At 35.0% G+C, this 25,829-nt stretch overlaps 6 protein-coding genes across 6 annotated transcripts; 3 read left to right on the top strand and 3 right to left on the bottom strand.

Annotated features, from left to right (window-relative positions):
- The first annotated feature begins 14,292 nt into the window (after nt 1-14,292).
- On the top strand, nt 14,293-15,642 carry LOC126757320 (transmembrane protein 177). The gene is made up of 4 exons (XM_050471129.1): nt 14,293-14,557; nt 14,618-14,754; nt 14,818-15,137; nt 15,197-15,642. Exons 1-4 carry the CDS (start codon nt 14,385-14,387, stop codon nt 15,536-15,538), a joined length of 972 nt encoding a protein of 323 aa, XP_050327086.1. The 5' UTR covers nt 14,293-14,384; the 3' UTR covers nt 15,539-15,642.
- Nucleotides 15,544-16,162, bottom strand: LOC126757328 (gamma-secretase subunit pen-2). The gene is made up of 3 exons (XM_050471137.1): nt 16,030-16,162; nt 15,862-15,966; nt 15,544-15,798 (listed from the first exon to the last, which is right to left on the bottom strand). The coding sequence occupies exons 1-3, from the start codon at nt 16,088-16,090 to the stop codon at nt 15,659-15,661; spliced, it is 306 nt and encodes a 101-aa protein (XP_050327094.1). The 5' UTR covers nt 16,091-16,162; the 3' UTR covers nt 15,544-15,658.
- Nucleotides 16,163-16,458: 296 nt separating this feature from the next.
- On the top strand, nt 16,459-18,191 carry LOC126757317 (otefin). The gene is made up of 2 exons (XM_050471121.1): nt 16,459-17,183; nt 17,245-18,191. The coding sequence occupies exons 1-2, from the start codon at nt 16,536-16,538 to the stop codon at nt 17,806-17,808; spliced, it is 1,212 nt and encodes a 403-aa protein (XP_050327078.1). The 5' UTR covers nt 16,459-16,535; the 3' UTR covers nt 17,809-18,191.
- Nucleotides 18,192-18,399: 208 nt separating this feature from the next.
- Nucleotides 18,400-19,449, bottom strand: LOC126757326 (peptidyl-prolyl cis-trans isomerase-like 3). The gene is made up of 5 exons (XM_050471135.1): nt 19,336-19,449; nt 19,038-19,274; nt 18,855-18,973; nt 18,644-18,785; nt 18,400-18,587 (listed from the first exon to the last, which is right to left on the bottom strand). Exons 1-4 carry the CDS (start codon nt 19,336-19,338, stop codon nt 18,659-18,661), a joined length of 486 nt encoding a protein of 161 aa, XP_050327092.1. The 5' UTR covers nt 19,339-19,449; the 3' UTR covers nt 18,400-18,587; nt 18,644-18,658.
- Nucleotides 19,450-20,455: 1,006 nt separating this feature from the next.
- LOC126757322 (ornithine decarboxylase antizyme) lies at nt 20,456-25,499 on the bottom strand. The gene is given in 5 exon segments (XM_050471130.1): nt 20,456-20,930; nt 21,030-21,271; nt 21,358-21,412; nt 21,414-21,579; nt 25,145-25,499. Coding segments are annotated over 5 exon segments (819 nt in total). The 5' UTR covers nt 25,216-25,499; the 3' UTR covers nt 20,456-20,645.
- On the top strand, nt 22,292-23,196 carry LOC126757327 (small nuclear ribonucleoprotein Sm D3). The gene is made up of 2 exons (XM_050471136.1): nt 22,292-22,882; nt 22,950-23,196. The coding sequence occupies exons 1-2, from the start codon at nt 22,564-22,566 to the stop codon at nt 23,075-23,077; spliced, it is 447 nt and encodes a 148-aa protein (XP_050327093.1). The 5' UTR covers nt 22,292-22,563; the 3' UTR covers nt 23,078-23,196.
- Nucleotides 25,500-25,829: the final 330 nt, after the last annotated feature.

Below are 25,829 nucleotides of genomic sequence, written 5' to 3' on the forward strand. Positions count from 1 at the left end.
GCCCTTAGAGTTTCCTGTGCGTTTAGAACGGTGTCGCACGAGGCGAGATCAATTGGCCTTATAGCATATAATTTGTTAAGTAGAGTCTACTGTAAAACAAAAGCCATGAATAGGCGCCTAACGGCTGACGAGCGCAAAAAGGAGAGGAAGACAAGTCTCGAGGAGTGGCAAAAGCAATGGGACGCGGCAGACAAAGGAAGATGGACATACAGGCTTATTAAAATGTTTGGACTATTGACAGACAACACGGGGAGACAGATTTCTACTTAACGCAGTTCTTATCGGGCCATGGCTGTTTCAGGGAATACCTGCACAGATTTGGCCATGATGATCGAAACACACTGTTCGTTCTGTGGAAATGCCGCAGAAAACGCAGAGCACATCTTTTTCTTCTGCACGAGGTTTGCAGCGGAGAGAGAGACCATAGAAAACTTAACAAATGAAAGGATGACGCCCGACAGCATAGTTAGTCACATGCTGCGATCACAATTGGTGTGGGTTAAAATGAAAGAGTGGACTGCAATAGCGCTCCAGAACTCAAATAAAAAAGAAAGGCAGCGCAGAATGATAAGACCACATGAATAACCCTGGAGGTAGGTATTGAAGAGGCAGTTATCGCCCAGCTTGGTCCTGCGAAGTAGTGCTTAACGGCGGTCCCGCAGGTCTACAGCACAGCAGCCGGAGTTAAGGGTTTAGTACGTAGGCATACTGTTTCGCAAGTCCAGCATAGTGTTTTAACACTGTCTGGGCGTGATCCCGAAAGAGGTGTACTCTAGCGAACAATATGAATCGTGCATGCTACCAATCTCACCTTGGCAGTATCTTTAGAAGATTCCCCCTCCGAAAACAAAACAAAAAAAAAACACATTTATGCAGATTTGCCGGCACAATAAGCAAGCAAATGGATAAATGCAACTAAGCGCAGAAAGCACACACACATGAACATAGACACGGCTGAGCATGGATGTGTGTGTGTGTGGCGCATAGACGTAAGCACTTAGTTGCTTTTGTTACGGGCGCATTGCAGCTATGCGTTGCCGAGAGGCAGCCGAGCGACAGTTGCAAGCAAATCGGTTTGTAATGAACGATTGACTCGCAGGCAAAAGTAATTGGGAACTGTCATGCAATCTGATAGTGTTCGAATGCCAAATGGACATAAATTTGTTGTTACCACTCAGTGTGATTGCGCACTTGCGAACGTTTGAGTGCATGTGTGTGTGTGTGTGTGTGTTGCAAGGCTTAATCGGATATGTAGACATGTGTATACATATGTTTGTACATATGTAAATTGTTAAGTGACGGCATTTGAACTACAAACATGCTTATGTCTGTGTGTACATGCGTGTTTACAAGGCTTTTATCTAACTATTTACAGGCGCACATACCTCCATATACATACATACATACATATATGCATATATGAGTATGGACAACTGCAACTATGCAGTTATGCTGAGACATTTGTAAATATGCAATTAACACGCTTAATCGGTGACAAGCACACACACATACATACATGCAGGCTTGCACACACGAACTTCCATTTAAACGGCGACTTTCTGGCGTTTGATGCGTGCTCTCATTGACACTTTGGTCCATTTCATCAGCTCCATTACATTTCAATAATTTTTATCGCTTTCGTTCTTTGGTGTGAAAGGCGTGAGAAAGATTAATTGCTTCGTAGCATAGAATTTGTGTTATTTATTCAAGCTTATGTAGTGACGGGATTTTTTTTTTTTAATTTTGTTCCATTATACATATATAAAAACTTATGAAGAACTCTTAATCAAGATGAGTCGAAAATGTTTGGACTATTTGAAAAAATCCAATGGTTTATAGCTATGCTTGTATCATTTCTCAAAATCCAGCTTTTAAAAAATATATCGAAAATTTGCTGATCTTAAGAAATATTAAATTTTTGACCAAAAAAATTGAGAGTAAATATAAAAAAAATGGAGCAACAGGTCAAAGTCCCGGATCTGACACAGAAATGGCGCTACCAGAACTAAATCCATATGATTTTTAGCTGTCGGATCATTAGTTTGTGAATTATGTCATTTTGAGGGAGGCAACTTTTGTTATAGTGAAAAAAATGGATAAAAGGAATTTTGTGTGTTGATAAAATATTGCTTTTTGAAGGAAAAAAATACAGTTGAAGCAAAAACTTGGCTGATGACTAGTTTCCGGACGCTGCCTCAAGAAAATCAATTATCAGGAATTGGTATGTTACGTTTAGACGTGGCAAAATGAGCACCGAAGGCGATGAACGCAGTAGACGCTCAAAAGAGATTGTTACCGAAGAAAATATCAAAAAAGTTCACACAATTATTTTGGATGAACGTAAAGTGAAATAGTTCGAGATAGCAGACACTCTAAAAATATCAACTGAACGTGTATGGGTATAAGAAAGCTCTGTGCAAAGTGGGTGCCGCACAAGCACACTTTGGACCAAAAACAACGACGAGTTGATGATTCCGAATTTAGAATTATATTTATTGACTTGACCTTGAAGAAAGCCGCATTTGAAGAAAAGTAAAATCCCATTTCACCAAAACAATGCACAAATCAATGAAAAATACGGAAAATCCACGCATTGGGCTTCGAATCACTTCAGCATCCCCGTATTCTCCAGATCTTGTCCCCAGCGATTATTTCCTGTTTTCAGATCTCAAAAGAATGCCGGCTGGGAAGAAATTTTCGTCTAATGAAGACGTGATCGCCGCAACGAAGGCCTATTTTGAAGCAAAAAACCAATCGTACTACAAAAATGGCATCAAAAAGTTGGAGGGCCGCTTTAAGCAGTGAATCGGCTTTGAAGGGAACTATGTTGAACCGGGGACTTTTGAATTGAGTTATTTTCATGAAGATGCATAGATATTTTTAATTAAAAATCATACACTACCTATGTTTGTAAGATTTTTACTTTCTACAGTAAACGAAAGACTTAAGACACAAACCTGTTTCTGTTGCCTGGAATCAAACTAAAGCAATACTTTAATTATGACATGTGAAATAATCAGTGATAGGCTTTTCTAATTATTTTTTTTAGCTTTTTTATAATGTCACTTGGCCTTGTCAGTCAAATTATGGATATTTATATTATTATATTATTTATATTATCGAAAACGTCTTTTCGTATAGATGTCGTTGCAGTCGTATATCTCCGGTGCTACCAATCACATTGTGTCATACCAAGTAGTGTTGGAAAGGTGAGATTTTAAGCTTCATTTAACCAAAAAAACTTAAATTCGTGGAAGTTGAAAACAAGTTACAGCTATTCAAAAATGAGTTAAAATAATGAAGAAATTCGGTATATTTTGAAATTTTTGTATAAACAAAGGAAGAAAGCCACTCAAGCCACCAATGAAATGGAAATTTCGATTTACAATGATGGAATAATGTCTCTAGCGGAAAAATGGCAAAAAGTGTTCGACCAGAATTGTACATATTTGTTTATTTATTTATTAGTAAAAATAAGTTGAAGTTTGATTAGAAATACGAAATCCTTGCTGAGTTATATTTTACTGCATGTTTTAGTATAGGTACATATGGGAAAATAATTAGTGAAAAAGCCTTCCAACACATCTCAAATAACTAGACACTCAAGCTATGCGCGATCTACTGACAGTTCCGATTTTTGAATCAAACAATGTGAGGAACGTTTGATAAAACCTTAAGTTCATTTGAATCTTTGCTGGCAAATCCTGAAAACCAAAGTTATCAAACGTTTTTTTGATGTTATCAATTGACCAATTGAAAAATTTGCTTTAGTATTGTTGGACTTTTCAGCCAAATGTCATAAGCAAAGTCACAGAAAATTTGGCTAAGAGGATGCACCACTACCGATGGAAATTAGCAAAACTTTTATGCAGTCGAAAAAAGCATATAAAAATAGTCTTCCAACTTACTTTTAATAAACGAATCTAGCTTTCGTGTTATTTTTTTTCATATAATTAAATCATTTTAACAACTCATCTAGCGCTGTGGATTCCCTGAATTCATTATTAAGTCTCTACCAACTTATGTCAAAATGCTAATATGTATGTCTAAAGCATGTATACATGTGTACGAATACGCATTCCAATTGTAACTCATATGACTTAGCTAAAGCAACTCTCACTGAAGACTTAAGCAACAAACTTGTTTCTATTAAAAAGACTTAAGCGACGAACTTCAGTACTATTTTATCTCAAAACTGCAAGGAAATAAATATTTTAATTAAGAAATTTTAAAATTTGCCTCAACTAGTTATCTAGATATTACTTTCTTATGAATGTAAATATTTTTATTGATAAACAAAATTGTAAGAAAAGAAGAATAAATTGAAAAAACAAAAAAAAATAAATACTTTTTTTTACAAATGAAAATAAATTTGCATTTAAATACAAAAAATGCAAAAAAATAAAAAAGAAATGTAAATAAAAAAATTTACAATTTCTGTACTTTTTCAATTAAAATAAATAAAATAATTAAATAAATATTAATAATTTTCAAAAACACAGTTCAAATAAATAAATTTTGTAATTTTTTTTTAATAAAAAAATAGTCATAATTTTCAATTTGAATTTCTTTAAATTTTGAATTTTTTTACAAATGAATTAGAAAATAATATAAATTTGAATTACAAAAAAAAATGCAAAGAAAATGTAAAAAAAATTAAAATAAAAAATTACAAAAATATTAATAATTTTTAATTTGATTTTTTATAAATTTTGAGTTTTTTTTACAAATGAAATGAAAAAAAAAATTGCCAAGAAAATGTAAAAATATTAAAATTAAAAATTTACAATTTCTCCTTTTAATAAAAAAAATAAATATTAATCATTTTCAATTTCAATTTTGATTTTTTTTACAAATAAATTAGAAAATAAAATAAATTTAAATTACAAAAAAATTGCAAAGAAAATGCAAAAAATTAAAAAAAAAATTAATTTCTTTCCGTTTTAATTAAAAAAATAAATATTAATAATTTTCAATTTGATTTTTTTTTTTAATTTTCATTTTTTTTACAAATGATTTGAAAATTAAAAAAAAATTAATTTAATTAAATTAATTAATTAAAAAAAATTAAAAAAAATTAAATTTTTTCTTTATTAGTTAAAAAAATAAATTTTAATCATTTTAATTTTAATTTTTTTTTAATTTAAAATTAATTTAAATTACAAAAAAAATGAAAAAAAATGTAAAAAAAAGTTATATTTAACAAAAAAAATTTAATAAAAAATTTACAATTTCTTTCTTTTTTAATAAAAATATATAAATATTTATACTTTTCAATTAAAAAAAAAGTTATTTAGTAAAAAAAAAATAAAAAATTTAATATTTTTTAATGAAAAAGATAATAATAAATATTAATAATTTTCAGTTTGACTTTTTTTTTTTATAAATTGTATTATAAAATAAAAACATGAATTTAGATTAAAAAAATTCTAAAACTTTTGCAAAAAAATTTTAAACTTTATTATTTTTGATCTTTTTTATGTAATTAAAATAAATTAATATTAAAATTTTCAATTTGAATTATTTTCCAATTTTGAGTTTTTTTACAAATGAATTAGAAAATTAATATATATTTAAATTTAAATTACAAAAAACATGCAAAGAAAATTTAAAATATTAAAAAAAAATTAGTAATAATTGAAAATTATTAAAATTTAATAATAAACTTTTTGAATTCATAAAAAATATATGCATATTAATAATTTTCAATGTTATTTTTTTACAAAATTAATAAATAAAATAAAATTTTATATTTAAAAAAAATGCAAAGTAAATGAAAAAAATTTAATAAAAAAATTTACAATTTTTATTTTTTTTTTTATTTAACAAAAATAAATATTAATAATTTTTAATAAAAAATATGATAGATAAAAAAAATTTAAATTTCTTTTTTATTAAAAAAAATATTAATAATTTTCAGTTTGACTTATTTTTTTAAAAATGAATTATAAAAAAAATAATATTTTAGATTAAAAACAGGAAAATGCAAAAAAAGAAATTTAATATTTTTTTTTTTTAATTAAAATAAATTAAAATTAATAATTTTCGAAATGAATTCTTTTCAATTTTTAGTTTTTTATACAAATGAATTAGAAAATTAAAATATATTTAAATTTAGATTACAAAAAAAAATGCAAAGAAAATTAAAAATAAATTTTTTGAATTCATAAAAACATAAATGTTAATAATTTTCAATTTGTATACAATATATTATGTATATCTCTAAAAAGAAAATCGTTCACCACTCCAATTCGCATTAATAATTTATACAAACACACATTTATGACAAATCCGCAGCACTTAAGTAAAAATCCACGCCGCTAAAACCAGCGAAAAGCGCCATTAAAATCGGAACATACACCCAAACACAAACGCACAAACACACACACCGCTCATTATAAATCTCTCAATGCACGCCATCACACACACACACACAAACACACGGACATATGAGCGGCGAGTGCATGTTTGCACACACATGAACATATGTTGTTAAGATCGATGGGATTACGTTGAAAGCGATGCAGGATAGACGTCTCTACCGTAACAATGACAACATAAACAACAACAACAACAGCAAAAGCAAAATAGTAAAACGAGAAAAGAAAGCACGACAGACAGCACTGTAACGACAAATGGTGTGTTGCGGATGACAAAAATATTAATGCATTTTCGCACACACATTTGTCGCACAATTAATGCAGTCTTCCAGTGTCGTCTGTCTGTGCGGTTCCAATTCTGCTCGCGTTCTTTATTTTCGTTTTAGTCTTAGTTGTTGTTGTTTTTTTTGCCTGTATCCGCGGAATATGCGCACAGCAAAGGGTTTCTGCATATGCCGTAGTGAATGTTGGAGAATGATGAATGGAGAAGACTGGTCTCGTAAGATCCCTTGTATAACTAGTGAGTGTGAATATCTTGGTTTATGTACTTGAAAAATCAAAATCCAAAAAAATATGGCGTCTGCAATTTAATCGCAATATATGAACTCAAAGCAGAAAGTGTAGAGCCCCCAGAGGTGATCTCGTGACTGATGTCCAGAGCATACTAAAATTATGGAGGGAACACTTCTCCAGCGTGCTAAATGGCCGTGAGAAAGCATAACACCAGGAGATGGTCAACCCAATTCCCCAATCGATGACAATGGAGCGAACGTGCCATTGCCCGATGAAGAAGTTCGAATAGCAATTACCCGCCTGAAGAACAACAAAGCGGTGGGGGCTGATGGATTGCCGGCCGAGCTATTCAAATACGGTGGTGAAGAACTGTTAAGGAACAGGCATCAGCTTCTTTGTAGAATAGAAACCATGCCCGACGATCGGATGAAGTTCACGACAGTCGGGTCTACGTAACCGGAACCGACCCGGATTTTTATCCGGCCAAGGACTGTCAACTCGGCTGAATTCTGCAACAACAACATCGGAATTGAAGTGTGTCTCTGTCCAATCCAAAAAAGAGAGACCCCAAAATCTGCGTCAACTACTGTGTGATAAGCCTTCTCAACATTGGATATAAGGTTCTAACGAGCATAGTAAAAGATTAGAGCCGATTGGATTTATCAACGAAAATCATGAGTGTGAAAAGATTGAGAAAGATCGAAACACACCATCTTAACAAACTGATTGACAGCACGAAAGGGAGCTGCCTTTATACCGCTATATCTGAATTTGGTAACCCCTCAAAATACGGCTGTGTAAACTGACGTTGAGCAACACCAAAAGCTCCGTCAGGATTGGGAAGGGCCACTCCGAGCCGTTCGATACCAGACGAGGTTTCAGACAAGGCGACTCCCTATCGTGCGACTTCTTCAACCTTCTTCTGGAGAAAATAATTCGAGCTGCAGAGCTGAATAGAGAAAGTACAATCTTCTATAAGCATGTACAACTGCTGGCGTATGCTGATGATATTGATATCATTGGCATTACAAACGAGCCGTTAGTTCTGATTCTTCAGACTGGATAAGGAAGCGAAGCAAATGGGTCTTGTAGTGAAGGAGAGCAAGATGAAATATCTCCTGTCATCAAACAAACAAACTTCTCTCTCTCTCTCTCGGCTTGGCTCCCACGTCAGTGTTGACAGTCATAAAATCGAAGTCGTAGATAATTTCGTCTATCTTGAGACCCGTATTAATTCCAAGGAAAACGTCGAAATCCAACGCAGATTAACTCTTTCCAACAGTCGCTACTTCGGACTGAGTAGACGAACAAAGAACAAACTCTACAAGTCATTCATCATACCCGTCGTGCTATACATATGGTGCAGAGGCATGGACGATGACAACAGCTGATGTGTCGGCGTTATGAGTTTCGAAAGAAATGTTCTGCGGAAGATTTAATGGTATTTTATGCGTTCGCAGCGGCGAATACCGTAGTCGATGGAACGAAGAGCTGTACAAGATATACGACGACATTGAGGACGAAAATACGTCAGCTCTGACAGTTTTCCACGCAGTACCCGCCGGGAAAGCAGAGGTAGAGGAAGACCTCCACTCCGTTGGAAAGACTAGGTGGAAAAGGTCCGGGGTACACTTGGAATCTTCAATTGGCGTCGAACAGCGTAAAGGGTGGACCGCGTAAGCGGTGTCTACGCCAATAAAGAAGCAGAATCCAATATCGGAACCCGCGCCAACGATCACTGGGTTCTATTGGCATGACACATTAGTGAGCACTTCGACTCCCCCCATAAACTCACGCACACAAACATATATGTATTCATACTATGTATGTAGGTATGTATGTATATGCGTTCAAAAAGTCTACAGCGTCTCACACACCTTTCTGCCACTTGCCTTCTTGCCACATATGTGCGAGCTTTTATTGTTGTTGCGGCGGAACAGCACTCAAAATCAGCGCCAAAACCCACCACCTCGTCTTTGGGCTCCATATCAGGTAAATTATGTATAAAATATATACACGCAATACATATATAAATGTGTTTGTAGCTATGCATGTGTGTGTATGGAGCTATGTGACGGTATGAATGTGGCAAGTTTACTTGTTGGTATGTATGTATGCGCATATTTGCTTGACTTTGGCGCACTATTTGTTATTGTTTTTGTATTTTTGTTGCTGTGATTGTTCACATCGCTTTGCAGTTGTTCTTGTTATTGAAGTTCAAAGTTTGTTTGTTTGTTTGTTGTTTTTTATCACTTTTAATTCTTCGCGAATACTTTTTGCCGCGATTGTTGTTGTTGGAATTATTGTTATGCTTAGTCGATTTTACTGCCACCGCCGCTGTGTGGTGGCATTTTGTTATTATTGTTGTTGCTGATGTCTAAAGTGACTGGCGTTGTCGCATGCTGTATGCAACGCTCTTCCTGTTGCTCCCGTCCTTAACGCTGCCGACCGCGAAGCGCGGTCGGTTGTCACTGTGTGTCGTCGTCGTTGTGTTGTCGTCTGCTGCGGTTCAACATGCGCCAAGCATCTGAACGATGCACTTCAATGTCATATCGGATCACATCTCGTCGTATCGCATCGTTTGCCATAGCGTCCGCTTAGCGTCTTTCGGCGACAGGAGCGCTCGCGCCGGCGGACAAGCGCAGCGTACAGCGCTTTTGAGTTGAATCATATAAATGTATGTAATTTATATACGCGGACGGTCCGATAAGTACTTTGCTGCAGTGTCCGATTAAGCCACTATCGAAATTTCTCCCGAATCGGATTGATATTTTCGTTTTGAGCGCTTATAAGATTGAGCATGTCCGTGGAGCTTTGATTAATTAAAAAAGTTCTAAATCGGTCGATGATTCGATTCTAGTTTTGGATTGAAAATCGTGTAGTGAAATCAAAGACCGCTTGGCTGGGTTATATGGTGATTGCGCTCCTTCGATGACAATCGTTAAAACTGGTTTAATGGCCCCGAAACTGAGGACAACGTGACATCTTATGTGAAAACCGCCGATCCAAACCGCCGTAATCCAAGGATTCTGCCTCGTTCGTAATCGTCGGCGAAACATGGGTGCACTGGTACACAGCAGAGAGCAAGAAATAATCGAAATCATGAACTCAATCCAGCGAACTCGCTTCGGCTCAACTATGCTGAATTATTGTTGCTTTCCCACTATGGTAATGGCTAACAGGCCACCACCGTCGAAAAATGGCTAGTAGTAATTCCCACAACAGCCGGTTCTACGTTACCGGAATTGACCCGGACTTAATCCGGCCCAGGGCTGTACCTTCGGAGTTCGGAGAAAAATGCTCGAATTATACAAAAACTGATGTCTAACCATCCAGGCCTTTCTCCAGATCCGGCGCCGTGCGACTGCCTTTTGTTTCCATACTTGAAAAAACCATTCGCCCGAAAATGGAGTTGAATGAGGAAACCATTCCTACAGTTGTCTGCTTGGAGCGGAGCCGCTTTCTGGCAGTATCAAGAGATATACATACATATGTGTACGTCCAGCGAGCAATGAGTCTCCGCATGACTAACATGCCCAGTGAGCCGCACTTAAATAACACACATCTGCCTATGGTTCGACCCCGTCGAAACAGCACGTTTCAATCGAGTCTACGTAACCGGAACGAACACGGATTTTTGACCAAATTACGTCAGGAATATTTTCTTCCACTACAACAACAACAACCAGTACGTTTTCTAGGCCTGCCGTTTGATGATTTCGGCAACAACCAACTTGAACCTCCAGAAAACTTTTTTTCAGACGGTTGCAGAAAGTTAGTTTTAGATGGGTCAAGTTTTTCGAGCGAAAAGTCGACTTTGTACTGAAATAAATCGACCTTTTGCCAACATTTTTGCTTTACTTTTGCAGGCTAAACATACAACATACCGCCCTCGTATGCTGTACATACTTATGTACCATGTATGTATGTGTAGAATGGAGTGCTCCCATCTGCGTAGTGCAGATTTGTCGCAAACGATGCAAGTGTGTGCGGGCGGAGGTGTTTCATATTTGTCTGTCTGCTTGCCTGTCCGTCCCATTTGTCTACCAATCGACCAGCCGACACTGCCGTGACATAACAATGGTGTTATTTGTACGACTTTGTGGCACGGCGGCGCGTCGTAATCTGCGACAGCGACAGCTCTGCTCGCGATTAATTCGCCCATATGTACTGCTTTACGAATGTATGTACGTTTGTATGCTTGTGAGCTTTGTCGCAGCTTACACGTATCTCTTGCGCCTACATTGTGTTGATCTACGTTCCTCTTACCTCTTTATTCTCTTTAATTTGGTTGCAAGTTGTCAGTTTTAGATTGAAGAGGATCAATGAGCAGCGATCTGATCGCCGGTTTGCAAGATTCATTACATAAATATTTGCCGAGAGATGACAAAATTGTTTTCCGCTGTTTTTTTTTCTTCGTTTTCTTCTTGCCGTTATTGATGCGGCGTACAAAGGGCGTTCGGTTGGTAGGAATTGATCGGAACAAATTGCAACACTCGTCTTGACTTATGTACTAACATATCCATTATTTCTCGCTGCTTCTGATTGTCATTTATAGTGGCTGATCTGTGTCATATTTAGTGCATTTTACGCCTTTATTTGGGGCTTTTGACTGATGAAGATAAGACAGGAATATTTACTCTTCCTGCCAAGTTTGACGGAATTGGTCTCTTCAAAGCTTATTTAAAGTAATAATTGAAGAGTTTTAAAAATTAAAAAATGCATGATTGTATTATGAAAATTTTCCTTTCTTCTTACTATTTTAAAATACTAGCGACGCACTGGACCGCCAGATCTTATGAACAGTTCTCACGACGGTGGGATGCTCTGTTCCGTCGACAGTTAGATGTGCTCTAGCGTCGGATGTTATCTAACCTCCATTAGGATGGTAAGGGTTAGATCAGTTTACATCGAGGTCATCCAACGGTAGGTCCAGGAAACGTGCTATATCAACGGGGTCGCACCACAGGAAGGAGGGTTTCAGATGTGTAGGGTTAGCAGGGCATGCAAAACGGTGGTTAGTGCCATACAGTGACTCGTTGCACGCTGAACATATGTATGTTTGATATGTCAGGGTCGATTCTGGATAAGTAGGAGTTTAACCTGCTACAGTATCCAGAAGGAAGCTGCGCAAGGGTTACTCTTGATTCTCGCGGCAACTCGAGCTCGTCGTTTGCAATGGATGGTGGTTGGACTCCAAGTATGCCACTCACTGAGAGGGAGTCAGCGAAGGTGTTAATGACTCCACTGTGAATGACGGTCATTGCATGTCTGAAGTTTGCGTCCGAAAGTGTGGTCGGCGTATTGTTTTGGTTAATGTCGTCAACGTAATTGAGGCAGAACCTCTTGATGCTGCAAGAATGCGGGGCAATTCCCAAAACAGCCGATTCTACGTTATCGGAATTGACTCGGATTTTATCTGGACAAGGGCTGCCCTTTCGGAGATCTAACCTCGTTTGGATCGGTAAGTTTTTTCGACAATCGTATCTACGTAGACAACAAGAATCCCACTACTTAGACACACATGTGTCCCTGAAAATAAATTGGGGAATGCTTTCTGCCGCCGCTGCAACAAGAACGACCTCAGACTTTATAAACAAGTCTATCTAGCCGCAAATGTCTCAATTAAAGCGCAGAAGTACCTTACACCGAACTCGCAGCTTTATTTAACAATACCACAATTTTGAGCCGACGTAACCGGAATGGACCCGAATTTTTAACCTGAAAATTATTCTAGCTAACCTTGACGGATCACTTTGCTGAGACAAAGTAATCTTTGGAAAGTTAGATATAAATTGAGGTTTCCAAAGCGTCCTAATCCCTAGTGTGCTTTCCCTTTAGTCTCATATAGGCCCAACAAACTGGTAAATACCAGTCTACTGCAAGGTGGTATTGAGATATGTGATTCCTATTCGGATTCATGGATCAAAAGACCTTAATCCTGCGCCTGCAGGCCTCCTTGCAGCTTAGCATCAGGTGTTCGAGAGTTCCTGGCTCCTTGCCGCAGAACCGGCAGTTTGAGCTCAAAAGGTTCATAACATTTTTAATCTTAATGAAGTTGTAATCACTCATTAGCCACTTTGCATGGCACATGCCTGGGAGTTGTTGGTAATACTTCTTTCTGCCCTCTGTCCTCCTTAGTTCTTTCATGGTGTGAGGACCGAGCGCTAAATAGGGTTCCGTTCAGGTAGCAGTTACAGAGCGGTAAAGTTCGAGCGGCCAGTTGATTTCCGGCAATACTCATATCAACTTGACCCAGGTGGACTTAGTGACAACTTAATAGGCTATTCAGCCGTACTATGTACTCCTGCACCAAGAGCTTTTAAAACTCGTAACCTGAGATCACTTTAAGTGTCACTTGGCTATCGCTGAGTAAGGCGATACTTTGCGATAGTTGCATTGGAGGTTCATCCAACTAAAAAATGTTCCCATCTTTCAGAAAATCAGCGAGAGGCTAGAGACAATGACAGAATCTTCCGAATATCTTATACCATTTGATCAAATTTAACCCGGACTGTTCCATATACATTGCTCGCCCGATAAATTTCTTTCCTAAATTGGTAGAACCTTTCTTTTACGACGCGACACGTTTGTCTGACGATTTTTACCATGGAAACAATTAAACAACAAGTTGACTTGAAATTTACTGTTTTCAATAGATCGTAAAAATAATGTAGATATGATTTGGAGAGTCTAATTTAACAAGAGCTCAAGTATTTAAGTGAAGGTCATCGAAAACCTGCCTCATGCAAGTCGTCCATCCACCTCCGTTATAGACGATAACACCGAAAAAGTTAAAGAAACATTCTTCTAAAGTCGTCGTGTTGACATCATAGAGATAGCAGAGAATATCAAAACATTTTGGTTAATGTTTTGGGTACAAAGCATTAAGCCAATGCTTAGTATAGCATTAAGACCTACTACATCTTTCACAGAAATGACGACGAATGGAAGTCGCCAAAGAACATATGTAGCTGACGAATCTGCTCTCATCAAACGCATCTTTACTGGTGAAGAGGCGTTGGTTTATAAAAAAAAAGGTCGAAACTGTTTAACAATCTAACGAATGGTGCCCCAAAAACGGACCGACACCGTGAAACCGAAAATCGCTTCTGGCACTGAAGGTCGTCCACCTCCGATGAAAAGTTTACCATATTAAGCATACAAACGATTTCTTTAGATTTAGAAATCAGAAAAAAAAATTACGATGTACAATTTGTACCAAATTAAAATAGATTTTTGTCACTGTTTCTTTCAATTAAAAAATAGGTAAATATAACTATTTTTAATGTATCCAAATTTTTTTAATAATAAATACAAATTAATATTTAAGCTGCAAGTGTCCTAAAGACTACTAAACGCAGCTGCTCTCAACACACGTTATGCAATTGAGAGACTTCTGTAACCTCACAATCAGCTGTCAAATTCCACCATAATAACAAAGATTTGATTTCGATTATTTTAAACAATTAATTTAATTTAAATATCAAAATGAAGAAATCACCTGTCGTAAAGCGTGGCATAATGGGTTTCTTTCAAACACCAACTGGACGAAATGTGGTATTACTTGCCACAAGTGCCACCACCTTGGGACTATTCGTAGTCAATTTTATGCCGCATACAATGTGTTTGAAATACTACAAAGATTTCGTGCAATGCTATCAGTAAGCTAAAAGAAATATACTTTATATATGTATTATGACTTTTTTACATCTCTAATAAAGGAATGGTATACCACGTCCGGTGCCGGAAAAGGTGAAGGAACGTTTGGAAAAGGCATTGGACGTACTTCAGTTAGAAGCATATGAACGAAAAATTATTAAACCATTCACCGTTTTTGGTTTCGATCTGTTCCAAGCAGGTAAAGCTTATAAAATACACATACATATACAAATATAAAACTTCAATGTAAGATAATTTGTAGGTTCAACAAAGTATCGTTTTGGCGGTGCGCTAGGAATTCCGGTGAATTATGCTTATTCAGACCCAAAAGATATAAATCGGCAAGATATACGCTTTCGCGATCAGACTATCGATTGGAACACAGACGCCGGAAAACTGTTGCAAGATGCTATAGTTTTGACTGACGATGAACAACTATTTGGATTGTGTAAATCTGTGCTACAACTGCAAACACATCGAGTTTTATTGAATTCGCTATTTCCAAGCTTTTCATTTCTGTCCATGTATACGATTGGTCATTACTTGAATTTACGAATGAACTTGCTTGCAGGACCTTTCAGCGTGAGTTACTCTAATATGAAAACATTGTGAACTTGTAAAAAAAATGATATCTTTTTCAGTTGCGACTGGTGATGTATACGATCTTGGGATTGTTTGGTGTTGGCAGCTGGTCTTTTATGAAGGACTTCAATCAAGTGCGTTATGATACTGAAATTGACAAGAAATTGTGCAGTTTGGGACCACAATACGTAGAAGCAGGTGCGAGTTACTACGGAAAACTTTTGAAGAAAAATATGGCACTGCGAGAATTAATTGGTGACGACACATACTCAGCTAGGGGCAACGTGAATTACTTCCTACGTCAAAAATCCCTACCATTGACTGTGCACAAATCTTATTTCGAAGAGAAACTGCAGGAGTTACGACAAAAAACACAAACACCAACAGAAATGCAAAACTAAATTCATTTCGATCTATATTAGTGGTTATTTAATTTTAAAAATAATATGAGCAAAATAAGAAGTCAATTTGTTTACACTTTTAATGATTAAAGTACTAAACTGAATTTTATGGAATGTTATTTAAGCAATACCCAGTGGTATAATGAAACTCATTCTATCCGCCATTTCCCCCCATTCGGCACGCTTTGTCTGGAATATAATTATCCAGGTTATAAGTATAACTGACCAAATCAGTGCACCTATCAGCGACGAGATCACAACTAAAATATAATGGTTTATATTAATGTGTACATATTACATCCATTTTAAAAGTCTTGGCTTACATTTCTTTATTCTTTTTTGTTCTGGGAAAGCAGGTGCGCGAAATGCATCATTAAAAAACCAAAAGACGTTGATCGTCCATAGAAAGGGTAAAAAAGCCAAGCCAGCTGAAGAGTTGAAAAAAAATTATTTGCTGTTTTAAATAATAATTAACTGCAGTATTCACGTACCAAAGAAATAAATTCGACAGAGCTGCAGTTTTTTCTCGTTTGTTACTTTAGAAATATCCATTTTGTTTGAACACAAAAATATAAATATACTTGATTTGCTATGACGAATAAACAGCTGATAATAAACACAATTCTGTTGGATGCACTGACATGCGAATGCAATAACAATGTTGCCCAATTTTTAAGGCTCAGATACATTTATAACATTAATTATATGAACTTGCATACGTTGTTGTCTACTATATTACAACGTTATTTACAGAAGTATTATTTTTGAAATAATAAATAAAAAAGTTATTTTCTAAATAGCACACGCGGAATACATAAAAAATTAAACTGTTCCACGAAAAGGAAAAAAAACAACAACAAAGATACGGCAACCGTGTTCAATCATTTTGCAGATTTGGTGTTTGATTGGTCCGCAACGGCGTTGTTGAAATATTTAAACGCGCAAATTGTAGCGAACATTTCAAAAGGTGATCGGGACGACTTAAAAGCGCGTAAAAATGTCTGAAATTGATAATTTAGAGTCATTGAGCAATGCAGATTTGCGCAAACAGTGCATTAAACATGGTTTACCAAACGTTCCGATTACAGATTCAAGTCGAAATATACTTATAAAGAAATTACGTGCTTCGCTGTCGGGCTCGCCAGCTTCACAAACAAAGAAAACCCCACGCCGCGAAACTATTCATGTTACAAAAACAACCGAGCCGGCAATCGAGAGTAAAGAAGTGAAAGCTGAACCAGAACGGCGTACTCCAAGTAGGGGAGCGAATAGACGTACATTCGCCGGAACACCAACATTTGACTCCCAGAAACCAAATGAAAATCAAACATCAGAAAATCTTACGCCAGCTCCTATTGGGGCACGTCGACGATCAACTCGCGACCATGAAATCCCACCTTCACAAAAGGAGCAAAAATCAACTAAAACCTATAATCCTGTAGTAATACTGGAAAGCGATGAAGAGGATCAAGATTTATTATTGGCTGCTGAGCAAATGGAACAAAGGTCAAAACCATCGCTGGCTCGTGAAGAAGCTAATGTGCGTTCGCGTTCATCACGTTCGGTATCTTTATCGAAAACGGGTGTAGTTACCACGTCATTCAATCAACCAACAGTTCAGCCAATTGCTGAAGAAGTACCACAGGTATAGTATAATATGCGTTTAATATGAAGTGAAATTTAGTAATTATATTTATTTTATATAGATTCCAATACGGCGGGAAGTAACTGAAAGCATATCACACGAAATATATAAGCCACAAATAAGCGCAAACAGTGGCCGCTTCAGCTTGCATTCTAACTTAATGCAACCGAATATTGGAATTGGCCTAAACAAAGATAGAGATGTACCAAATACACTGCACTCACGTTACAGCACAAACACGCTAAGTAGTGGATTATACTCGTCGAAGGCTACACCTCTGTACACTGAACAAAGCGATGATAATGAGGAAGCAGAGGGTTTTGAAACTCCATTTTTGAGCAGTTTTGCTCGCAACTTGGAACGTATTAAAACAGACGGGGTGGTTTTAAATAAACCCAGCTCTCTTGGAGGCACTGATGTAGGCAGGGAATACGTGTCACCACGGCCTCTGCAACCTTCAAGGCGATATGAAATTACAGGACGTCGTCCGACTAAAGTCTCTGTAACCGACTCATTCCGTCAGTTATTGATCGCGTTAGATCGAAAATATAACTTGAGACTTTATTTAGTGCTTGTAACAGTATTTTTGATTATGGCTTTTATATTTGTTATGGTGTATCAGTAAGATTTATGTCAACTTTTGTTCAAAAATATTTATGTAAAAGCATTTTAAGTTAATTTTCTGTTCTAATTTATGTTGCAACTCGAAAAAATTGTATTTTTAAAAGTCTCATAGTAAATGTTTGTATGTAATGTGGTTTTAAATGAGTAAACTTTTGACATTCAGACTAATAGAAATAAAAGTATATTCATGTGAAAGTTAAAAAAAAATGTGTAGGACTTGTATCTTAATAATATTGAAAATTTAGATTTCACATAATGGACAGACTAGGTTCAAGGGTTCGTAGAACGGTTATACTAAGGCATCGAGTAGCGAATTTACTGAAAACATTTTGCATCATTAATTAAAGCAATTACAATACATTTTCACATAGTTGTATAAAATTATGGAAACTTTGTTCTAGTTGTTTTATAATGAAATATTCCACCATAATACAATATGTTTTCCACTTTACTAAAGCACAAATTAACTGTTATACCTGTTGGCATAACCAAGAGAAAATTAACGAAATCCCGTTATGGCTAACGCCGTTACACTTGATGCCTTAATATCTACGCATTTGCAATATTGTAGCTAAAAAGGCAGGGTACAAAATATTTTGGGTAAATAAGTAGAATTTTTATATTTTTTGTGGTTTGGAACAAATCTTTAATACTTTTTCGTCAGAAGGAATTCTTAAACTGAATTGGTGCGCCATCATAGAGTTTAGGTCCGTCTCATATTTTAAATATTCTGTAAGATTTGCACTACTTATATTTCCAAAATTGGCAACATAGTAACGCCTTTTATTATTTATATATAGTTAGTAAAAAAATAAAGAAATAAAATTATTACTAACCTCCCTAGCCAGTCCTTATCCAGCTATAGGATTTGCATGTATTGTAACACTGTTGATTTTTTTTTCAATATGTGGACGGTAAGTTTTGGGATTTACTGGTAGTTTTTCTAACTCGTCTAAGGCGTCGAAACCATCAATTACTCTATTTAAAATATTTAAAATTAAACTGTTAATAATAAAAGCATAGACATTTTTTAATTTCTTTGCCAACCTTCCAAACAGTGTATACTTGAGGTCTAAATTGGGTTGAGCTGCATAAGTTATAAAGAATTGGCTGGCATTCGCATTGGGGCCATTATTTGCCATGGAAACCATACCGCGGTCAGAGTGCTGGAAATATGACGTTAACGGGTTTTTGTTTTTGAAAAAAAAAAAAAAAAAAAATTTAAATTACCTTCAATGTGTCTTTGAATTCATCTTCAAATTTGGTACCCCAAATAGATTTACCATTTTTACCTGTGTTTGTAGGATCACCTGTTTGTACTATAAAACCTTTTATATTGCGAATGAAAGCGCAGCCATTGTAATATTCGCTGGCACATAGCGCCAAAAAATTCTGACAAGCTTTTGGACAATCCTCACAGAAAAGCTCAATTTTTATGTCACCCACATCCGTATGTAATGTAACCGACTGTGATCAATTAAATAAATAAAATAAATAAATTTAAATGACAACAAAATATTCTGCATACCATATTTAAGACTAGTATATGCGAAATTTATCCGCGATAGTCAACAAACAGCAGCCAAACCGGCGTTCGTAGAAAATGAGCTAAACAGCTGTTTAGTGTTGCCGGATTTCTAGTTAGAAGTGCCGATTTAGCACACTCGCTGAATTTGAACATTTTGAAAGCAAAGCACTTTAATTAGAGAACATTGCACTGGCAGTCAAACGGTTAAGGGAATGAGAACTATAGAAACCGCCCTAACATTTGGTACCATCAACCGCCTGAGGTAACGAATTCTATTTTTGTTATTTTCTTTCTATATCAAATAATTTTGCAACAACATAAACAGCACCTTCGCCTGTTGTACATGGAGGCTATAGAATATTAAACAATTTATATTTAAAATAATAAATAAAAAATTAAAACCTTACTTACTGTTTAACTATAAGAAATAAAAGATTTGTTTTTTTTGTTTTTTTATCCGTTTTATTACACAAGTTCATTTACTTTTTAAATAATTTCTATAAATAAGTGTTAATGATTTCCTGTTAAATAATTAAATATGTGAAATGTTAAAAAATTAAATATACTTTAATGGTACTGCATTTTTAGTATAAATGATATAATTTACGGAATAATTTACCCATGTGAAAATTGTGTTAGTTAATGAAAATAAATAAATACACTTCTTGTGTGGAAAAAACTCTGTAACAAAAACGGATTTTTTTTTATAATCGATAATATAAGATAAGATAATTGAATGTGAATATAATTTTAGTAATAAATTGTTAAAAAAATAATAATTCATTTTCAAAATAAAATAATGCAAGTTTAAAATAAAAATAATTCATGTTCAAAATAAAAGTAATTCATATTCAAAAAAAAAATTAAATTTTAAAATAAAAATAATTCAATTTCAAATTAAAATGGACTTCATATAATGCGTTGTTTTAGTAATATTAATGCATACGTAAAATGTTTAAATCATATGTGTAGGAATTCAATATATAATTCACCTATAATTACAATTTTTTTTGTATCTTTTTTAATTTTTTATATTTTTTTTTTTACATTTTTATCTTTTTTTAGTGTTTTTGAATAAAATACGATATTTTTGCCTTTACTCTTAACTTTCTTACTCAAAGTTGACATATTGTGTTGTGAGCGCTAATGGATGTTTTCTCAGTCATTTATTTTGTTGTCCCTTTTTAAATGTGTTTCGAAGCATGTAAGTTTGGTGTTTTTCTTAAAATTTTTAAATTACTTCTTTTGTTTTACGAATGAGTTAGCGTCACACACACATTTATTATAATGATGTTATTTGTTATGTCAACTTAGTCTTCAATGTGGTAGATGAAGTAATAATTCTCAGAAGTCTTAGCAGTGGATGGTGGTGCCAATGGTGATTTTCTGGACAATGGTTGGAAACCCATAATCAAGAAAGTCTCGAAAAGAGATGCGCGATCTGGTCGATTCTTGCGTACACATAAAACAACTGCGTCGACATCCAATTTGTCTTCAGCGAACTCCAACAAAGAGATGAATGTGTCCTTCGAAGCCTCTGGGGGAAGCTTTTCCGGCATTGCAACGTACAAAATGTTATTCTCCGGATTCAAGACCTACAAGAAAGCGAATCAAATTTATATAGGTTTACATGTTAAGACTGTTAAGTAAATATCACAATTCGGATGTAAATTTTCAAGGCTAAAGAAACTTACCGATTCCCATTCCGAGAACTGGTTCTCCGTAACGTGCAATTTGATGGTTATACGAGTTGGATTATCATGTTGCAAGATATGTTTGACCATCTCTTGGCAATCTTCCTCCGAATATAGTGATTGTGCATCACTGCTGCTATGTTGTGAATCGCTGCCATCCGAATCAGAGCACTCCGACGAAGTGCGGCTGTGTTCGAATACACTGCCACCAGCTGAATCCACAGAAATCTTCCGAGATTGTTCTGCTAAATAAAAAAAAATCATATAATAAAAATATTAATTCATATATGCATATGTAAATGTGAATCATGTTTTTTGATTAACGTACCAGTTAAGAGTGACGCCCTATCGTGATCAGTTCTGTGGTGGGTAGGGACATCAAAACCACCACAGAGGCCCTACGCCGAGAGAGATACAGAAGGACTCATTCGAGACGCTAGTAGCGCAAGAGGATGCGGAGACGGTGCGTGCCTTGGATACACTAGGGTATCCAAGAGCGTTTTCATTAACTTCTCTTCTACTACTGATACTACTACTAAACGTTGGGTCGCTGTAAAAAATATGTATAATTTTAATAATAGTCGTTTTTGTTTTTATTAAATGTTGGTATATAAAAGCGCATTTCCAACAAGAAATCAAATTGTAGCGGGCGACGAGTCGTTATAAGCATAATTTCCAATTAAATCAAATACATTTGTAAAAAAATATTTTCGTATAAATATATGAAAATGAGTATTTTATTTTAAGAAATTTCGTCATCTTAGGTAAGTTGGTCTGCAAAGATTTATACAATTTTATGATGCTGAGATTTATCTAAGTATATCATTTTATCAGTTATACACTTTGTTTGCACTATTTTGTACTTGGTCAATATTTAAATTAGTTATATCTTTATTTACACAACCTCGATACTGTGGTGATGATGCACTAAAAACGAGTCAGAATGGGTAAACATAAATAAAGCTAAGATAAGATTATGATAATGAGAATAGTTACGAAAGAATCTTGGTTAAGATTTAAAATATTGTAAACAAGAAAATTATTTTCTAGAAAATTCTAAGAAAAAAGATAAATCCTTTCAAATTAAACTTTTAGACTAAATACATACAAAGATTAGTACATGAATTTAACGTCAAGAGTTATTTAATAAATGAGTAGACAAAAACAAATAAAATAAAAATTCGTAAAAAAAACAATACTATACAAGAACTATAACATGGCAGTTAAAAGTGGCTTAATTGCACTTTACTCTGTACTGCTAGAGTACATTGGTTGTACCGCTTGGGAAAGAATGCCCTTGCGGCATTTTTAAAACCACTGCTTTTTGAAATACACAAGAGCCTCATAAACTGTATCTGTCAAGCATAACGGCAAGCAAATTCAGCAGAAAAATGGCGAGCTCGTGTGAGTTGCTTTTCGGCTGTCAAACGAGTGTAAACGTTTTCATTGTCGTTCCATAAAAAACGGCGTTTTATTGCACGTTTATTACTAAATAATTTTATTTGAAGTGAAAATTTACATAAATTAGAGAAATATGTCTATTGGTGTACCAATAAAAGTTTTACACGAGGCTGAAGGTCACATTATCACGTGTGAGACAATAACCGGCGAAGTATACCGGGGCAAACTCATCGAGGCTGAAGACAACATGAATTGCCAAATGACACAAATCACAGTCACATATCGTGATGGACGAACGGCAAACTTAGAAAATGTCTACATACGCGGCTCAAAAATTCGTTTCCTCATACTGCCGGACATGTTGAAGAATGCACCAATGTTTAAAAAGCAAACTGGTAAAGGCCTGGGTGGTACGGCCGGTCGAGGGAAAGCGGCGATATTACGCGCGCAAGGTAATGTTGCTAATAACCATAGTTAAAATGTGAAAAGTAATACAAAAAAGTACATCTCTTATTGTAGCACGAGGAAGAGGTCGTGGCGGCCCCGGTGGTGGTGGTAGAGGTGGTCCACCTACAGGCGCTCCTGGCGGTGGCCGTGGTGCATGGCAAGGTGGTCCAACGGGTGGACGAGGTCGTGGTGGTCTTTAAGCAAATAGTATTTTAAGTCTCTTATAAAGTAAGTTTGGATTACAATGAAGTCAATGATAAAACTGAATATGTTCGCATACACGAATGGATACAATAAAACACATTCAAAGCAGATGAAATCGATATAGTTATTCAAATTTGGAAAAAATGAGAAATACTGCAATGGTCGGCATGTACCATAGATAATGGTGTGAAATAGCACATATGTTAAATACATATCCGAATCTAAGAGCAAATAGATTTTGCATACACAGTAAACTTTGAAATGAAATAGTGTAGTTATATACGCCAACGAACGTTGAACGCGTAAATTCTGACAGTGGTTACTGGTCTTTCAGTTAAAAAACACTAATTTATCGGACATTCACATATTGGAACATTAATTGTTTTAGTAAGTTTCGTTGATTGTCGAATACTATACAAAAAGAGCAATTCCATGACAGTATATTATAATACTTGACTGTCGATGGATAGCTCTCTTCATTTTGCCATTCGTTTTGTGGATTAGATCGAATTAGATCCATCACCAAAAAACAAGCAAACATATAAGCTGATTATGTATAAATCGACAAACGATTTCCCTAATGTATTTAGGACAAGGACATTGAAACATTTAATTTCCGCAAATTTATTTTTATTGCAACATAAACACAAAAACAAAAGAGAAATAAATTTTGTATGAAATCAAAAAATAAAAATAAAAAACTGAGGAGAGCAATTGGTAATATATTCACATCATATACATACATACATACATATACTAGAAAGAGTAATATCGAGATTCTGGAAAAAACCGTTTGCTTTTAGAGCATTTTGCTATAAGGACATCACTTATAAATTTTTCTTTTGTTAAATACATATATAGAAAATTAATTTTATGAAAAATCCAACACGTGGACGTAAACAAATTTCAATACATACTTGATTTAAATAGCACGGAATGGGACTAAAATTTGTAAACAATATTATATTTAGGATGAACTGAGAATTTAAATAAAATGAAAGAAATACGCGATGGTGCGACATTTCATCAACACAAATTACACGCAAGGCATAACAGTTTATTGCGCATTTGGCAAACAAATTTAAAACCGCACTAAAGTTAAATATACATACATCTATAGAGACATACTCTGATATGCATGTTCTATAAATATGTATACATACATACACATATATTTGAGATAGTATTTTTGTATAAATTTTTTATGAGAACATCGTTATAGCACATATCAATGCTGCGGTAAACCTTGGAATAATAGTTTTCAAGCATATAGTTTTTAGATGTCTGATAACCACTTCCGACTAAGTGATGCCTAAATTTTAGACGACGGATAGATCATAATTTAACTATATTCATTACTATTAAATGAACAAATATGTTAATTTTGTCATATTCATAAGCTATGTATGGTAAATTGCATAAGTTCTATTGCAGGCTTTCATTTTTTACACTTATTCCTACAAATTTACTAAAAGCACTTAATTAAATTTTTCGATAAAGGCTTTATAAATGCATGTGCTTATGTGTATCAATAACTACTTCAGTCTATTTAATGCTCTATTGTTGTGATCACTGAGGCAAGAGGTGGTGGTCTGCTCAAGTGTTCTCAATTGTCGTCGTTGTCACAGCCAATTACTTTTTGCAAATTTTGCAATTTCGCTACAGCTCAATTACAGCATTGTCACGTACGATAAATATTACACGAAGTAGTTTCACACATGGAGAGGTGTGTGATGAAAATTTTCACATTTCAAAATGGATACTTTTATAGATAAATATCTATGTAATTCGCTCTGTCAAACAGTGGCCGTTGCTTTGCAACTGTAGTTCACGATTGTCAACACAATTTCCATAATAAATTGTCTAAAAGTGCAGTGGGTGTGCGCATGCAAATCAAATGAGTTAAGTTTAGCTCATGAGAAACCATTCAATAATTATTAGCAAAATTGCATGCGAAAATAATTTATGCAAAAAGTTTTAAATGTTTATGAGTTTGCAAGGAATTGAAGAAAAAATGGCCAAAAGCATGCATAAAACTACTAAACACCAAAAAATTGACGTACCAAGACGCCGTATCTTCATTAATGACTGCCAAAGCAGCTGAATTTTTTGAATTTTGCAAACACGCACTCATTTCACTTTTATATTGTAATACTAGCGGCAAAATACACACGCTTTGGAATAAAAAGCCTCTATATACTTATTTTTTTGTATAAATTCGATTTGTGGTAGTTAAATTTCAATAACAAGTTGAAAGCACGCAAAAGGGTTATGCTTTCTTTCTTTTCTTTGTTCCTTTGTGTTTTCTTGTTATTTATCACAGTTGCGTTACAAGCGAACCAAAAATATTGGTTTTTAACCAAAAGCTTTCACATTTATATAGTTATGTATTTTGTACGCTATTTATATTTCAAATTTTAATACTTAGCAGCCAGCGCAAGTAAATATTAAATTTATTTATATTTAAAATTATAATTTTATTTAATAACTGTGTTGTGATTTTCGCTGTTCAACGTCTGACTTTAGACTAACAAAGCGCCAAGAATGCTAACGATTTTTATATTTAAATAAAACACAACCCCTCCCCCACGATATGGCGTATGATAGAAAAGGCGACCGGTAGGCATTCGTACAAGCCGGTGAGAGCTTGAAAGCTTTAACACGTAAAAATCATCATCATTGGCACTCATAGTAGCGCCGTAGAGTGGCCCGAGAATAATAAAAAAGATAAATAGTCGACAAATAAAA

This window comes from Bactrocera neohumeralis, chromosome 4, assembly GCF_024586455.1.
Source record: "Bactrocera neohumeralis isolate Rockhampton chromosome 4, APGP_CSIRO_Bneo_wtdbg2-racon-allhic-juicebox.fasta_v2, whole genome shotgun sequence".
In the NCBI taxonomy this organism is placed as follows: domain Eukaryota; kingdom Metazoa; phylum Arthropoda; class Insecta; order Diptera; family Tephritidae; genus Bactrocera; species Bactrocera neohumeralis.

Excerpts from the sequence above, each read along its gene's own strand:
- LOC126757320 (XM_050471129.1), top strand. The coding sequence starts at position 14,385 with ATGAAGAAATCACCTGTCGTAAAGCGTGGCATAATGGGTTTCTTTCAA. Across the intron at positions 14,558-14,617 it reads GATTTCGTGCAATGCTATCA|GAATGGTATACCACGTCCGG; the intron begins GTAAGCTAAAAG and ends TCTCTAATAAAG. Across the intron at positions 15,138-15,196 it reads TGCTTGCAGGACCTTTCAGC|TTGCGACTGGTGATGTATAC; the intron begins GTGAGTTACTCT and ends TATCTTTTTCAG.
- LOC126757328 (XM_050471137.1), bottom strand. The coding sequence starts at position 16,090 with ATGGATATTTCTAAAGTAACAAACGAGAAAAAACTGCAGCTCTGTCGA. Across the intron at positions 15,967-16,029 it reads CTGTCGAATTTATTTCTTTG|CTGGCTTGGCTTTTTTACCC; the intron begins GTACGTGAATAC and ends TCAACTCTTCAG. Across the intron at positions 15,799-15,861 it reads ACAAAAAAGAATAAAGAAAT|TTGTGATCTCGTCGCTGATA; the intron begins GTAAGCCAAGAC and ends ATTATATTTTAG.
- LOC126757317 (XM_050471121.1), top strand. The coding sequence starts at position 16,536 with ATGTCTGAAATTGATAATTTAGAGTCATTGAGCAATGCAGATTTGCGC. Across the intron at positions 17,184-17,244 it reads TTGCTGAAGAAGTACCACAG|ATTCCAATACGGCGGGAAGT; the intron begins GTATAGTATAAT and ends TATTTTATATAG.
- LOC126757326 (XM_050471135.1), bottom strand. Across the intron at positions 18,974-19,037 it reads AATTCAAAGACACATTGAAG|CACTCTGACCGCGGTATGGT; the intron begins GTAATTTAAATT and ends TCATATTTCCAG. Across the intron at positions 18,786-18,854 it reads AAGTATACACTGTTTGGAAG|AGTAATTGATGGTTTCGACG; the intron begins GTTGGCAAAGAA and ends TATTTTAAATAG.
- LOC126757327 (XM_050471136.1), top strand. The coding sequence starts at position 22,564 with ATGTCTATTGGTGTACCAATAAAAGTTTTACACGAGGCTGAAGGTCAC. Across the intron at positions 22,883-22,949 it reads GGCGATATTACGCGCGCAAG|CACGAGGAAGAGGTCGTGGC; the intron begins GTAATGTTGCTA and ends CTCTTATTGTAG.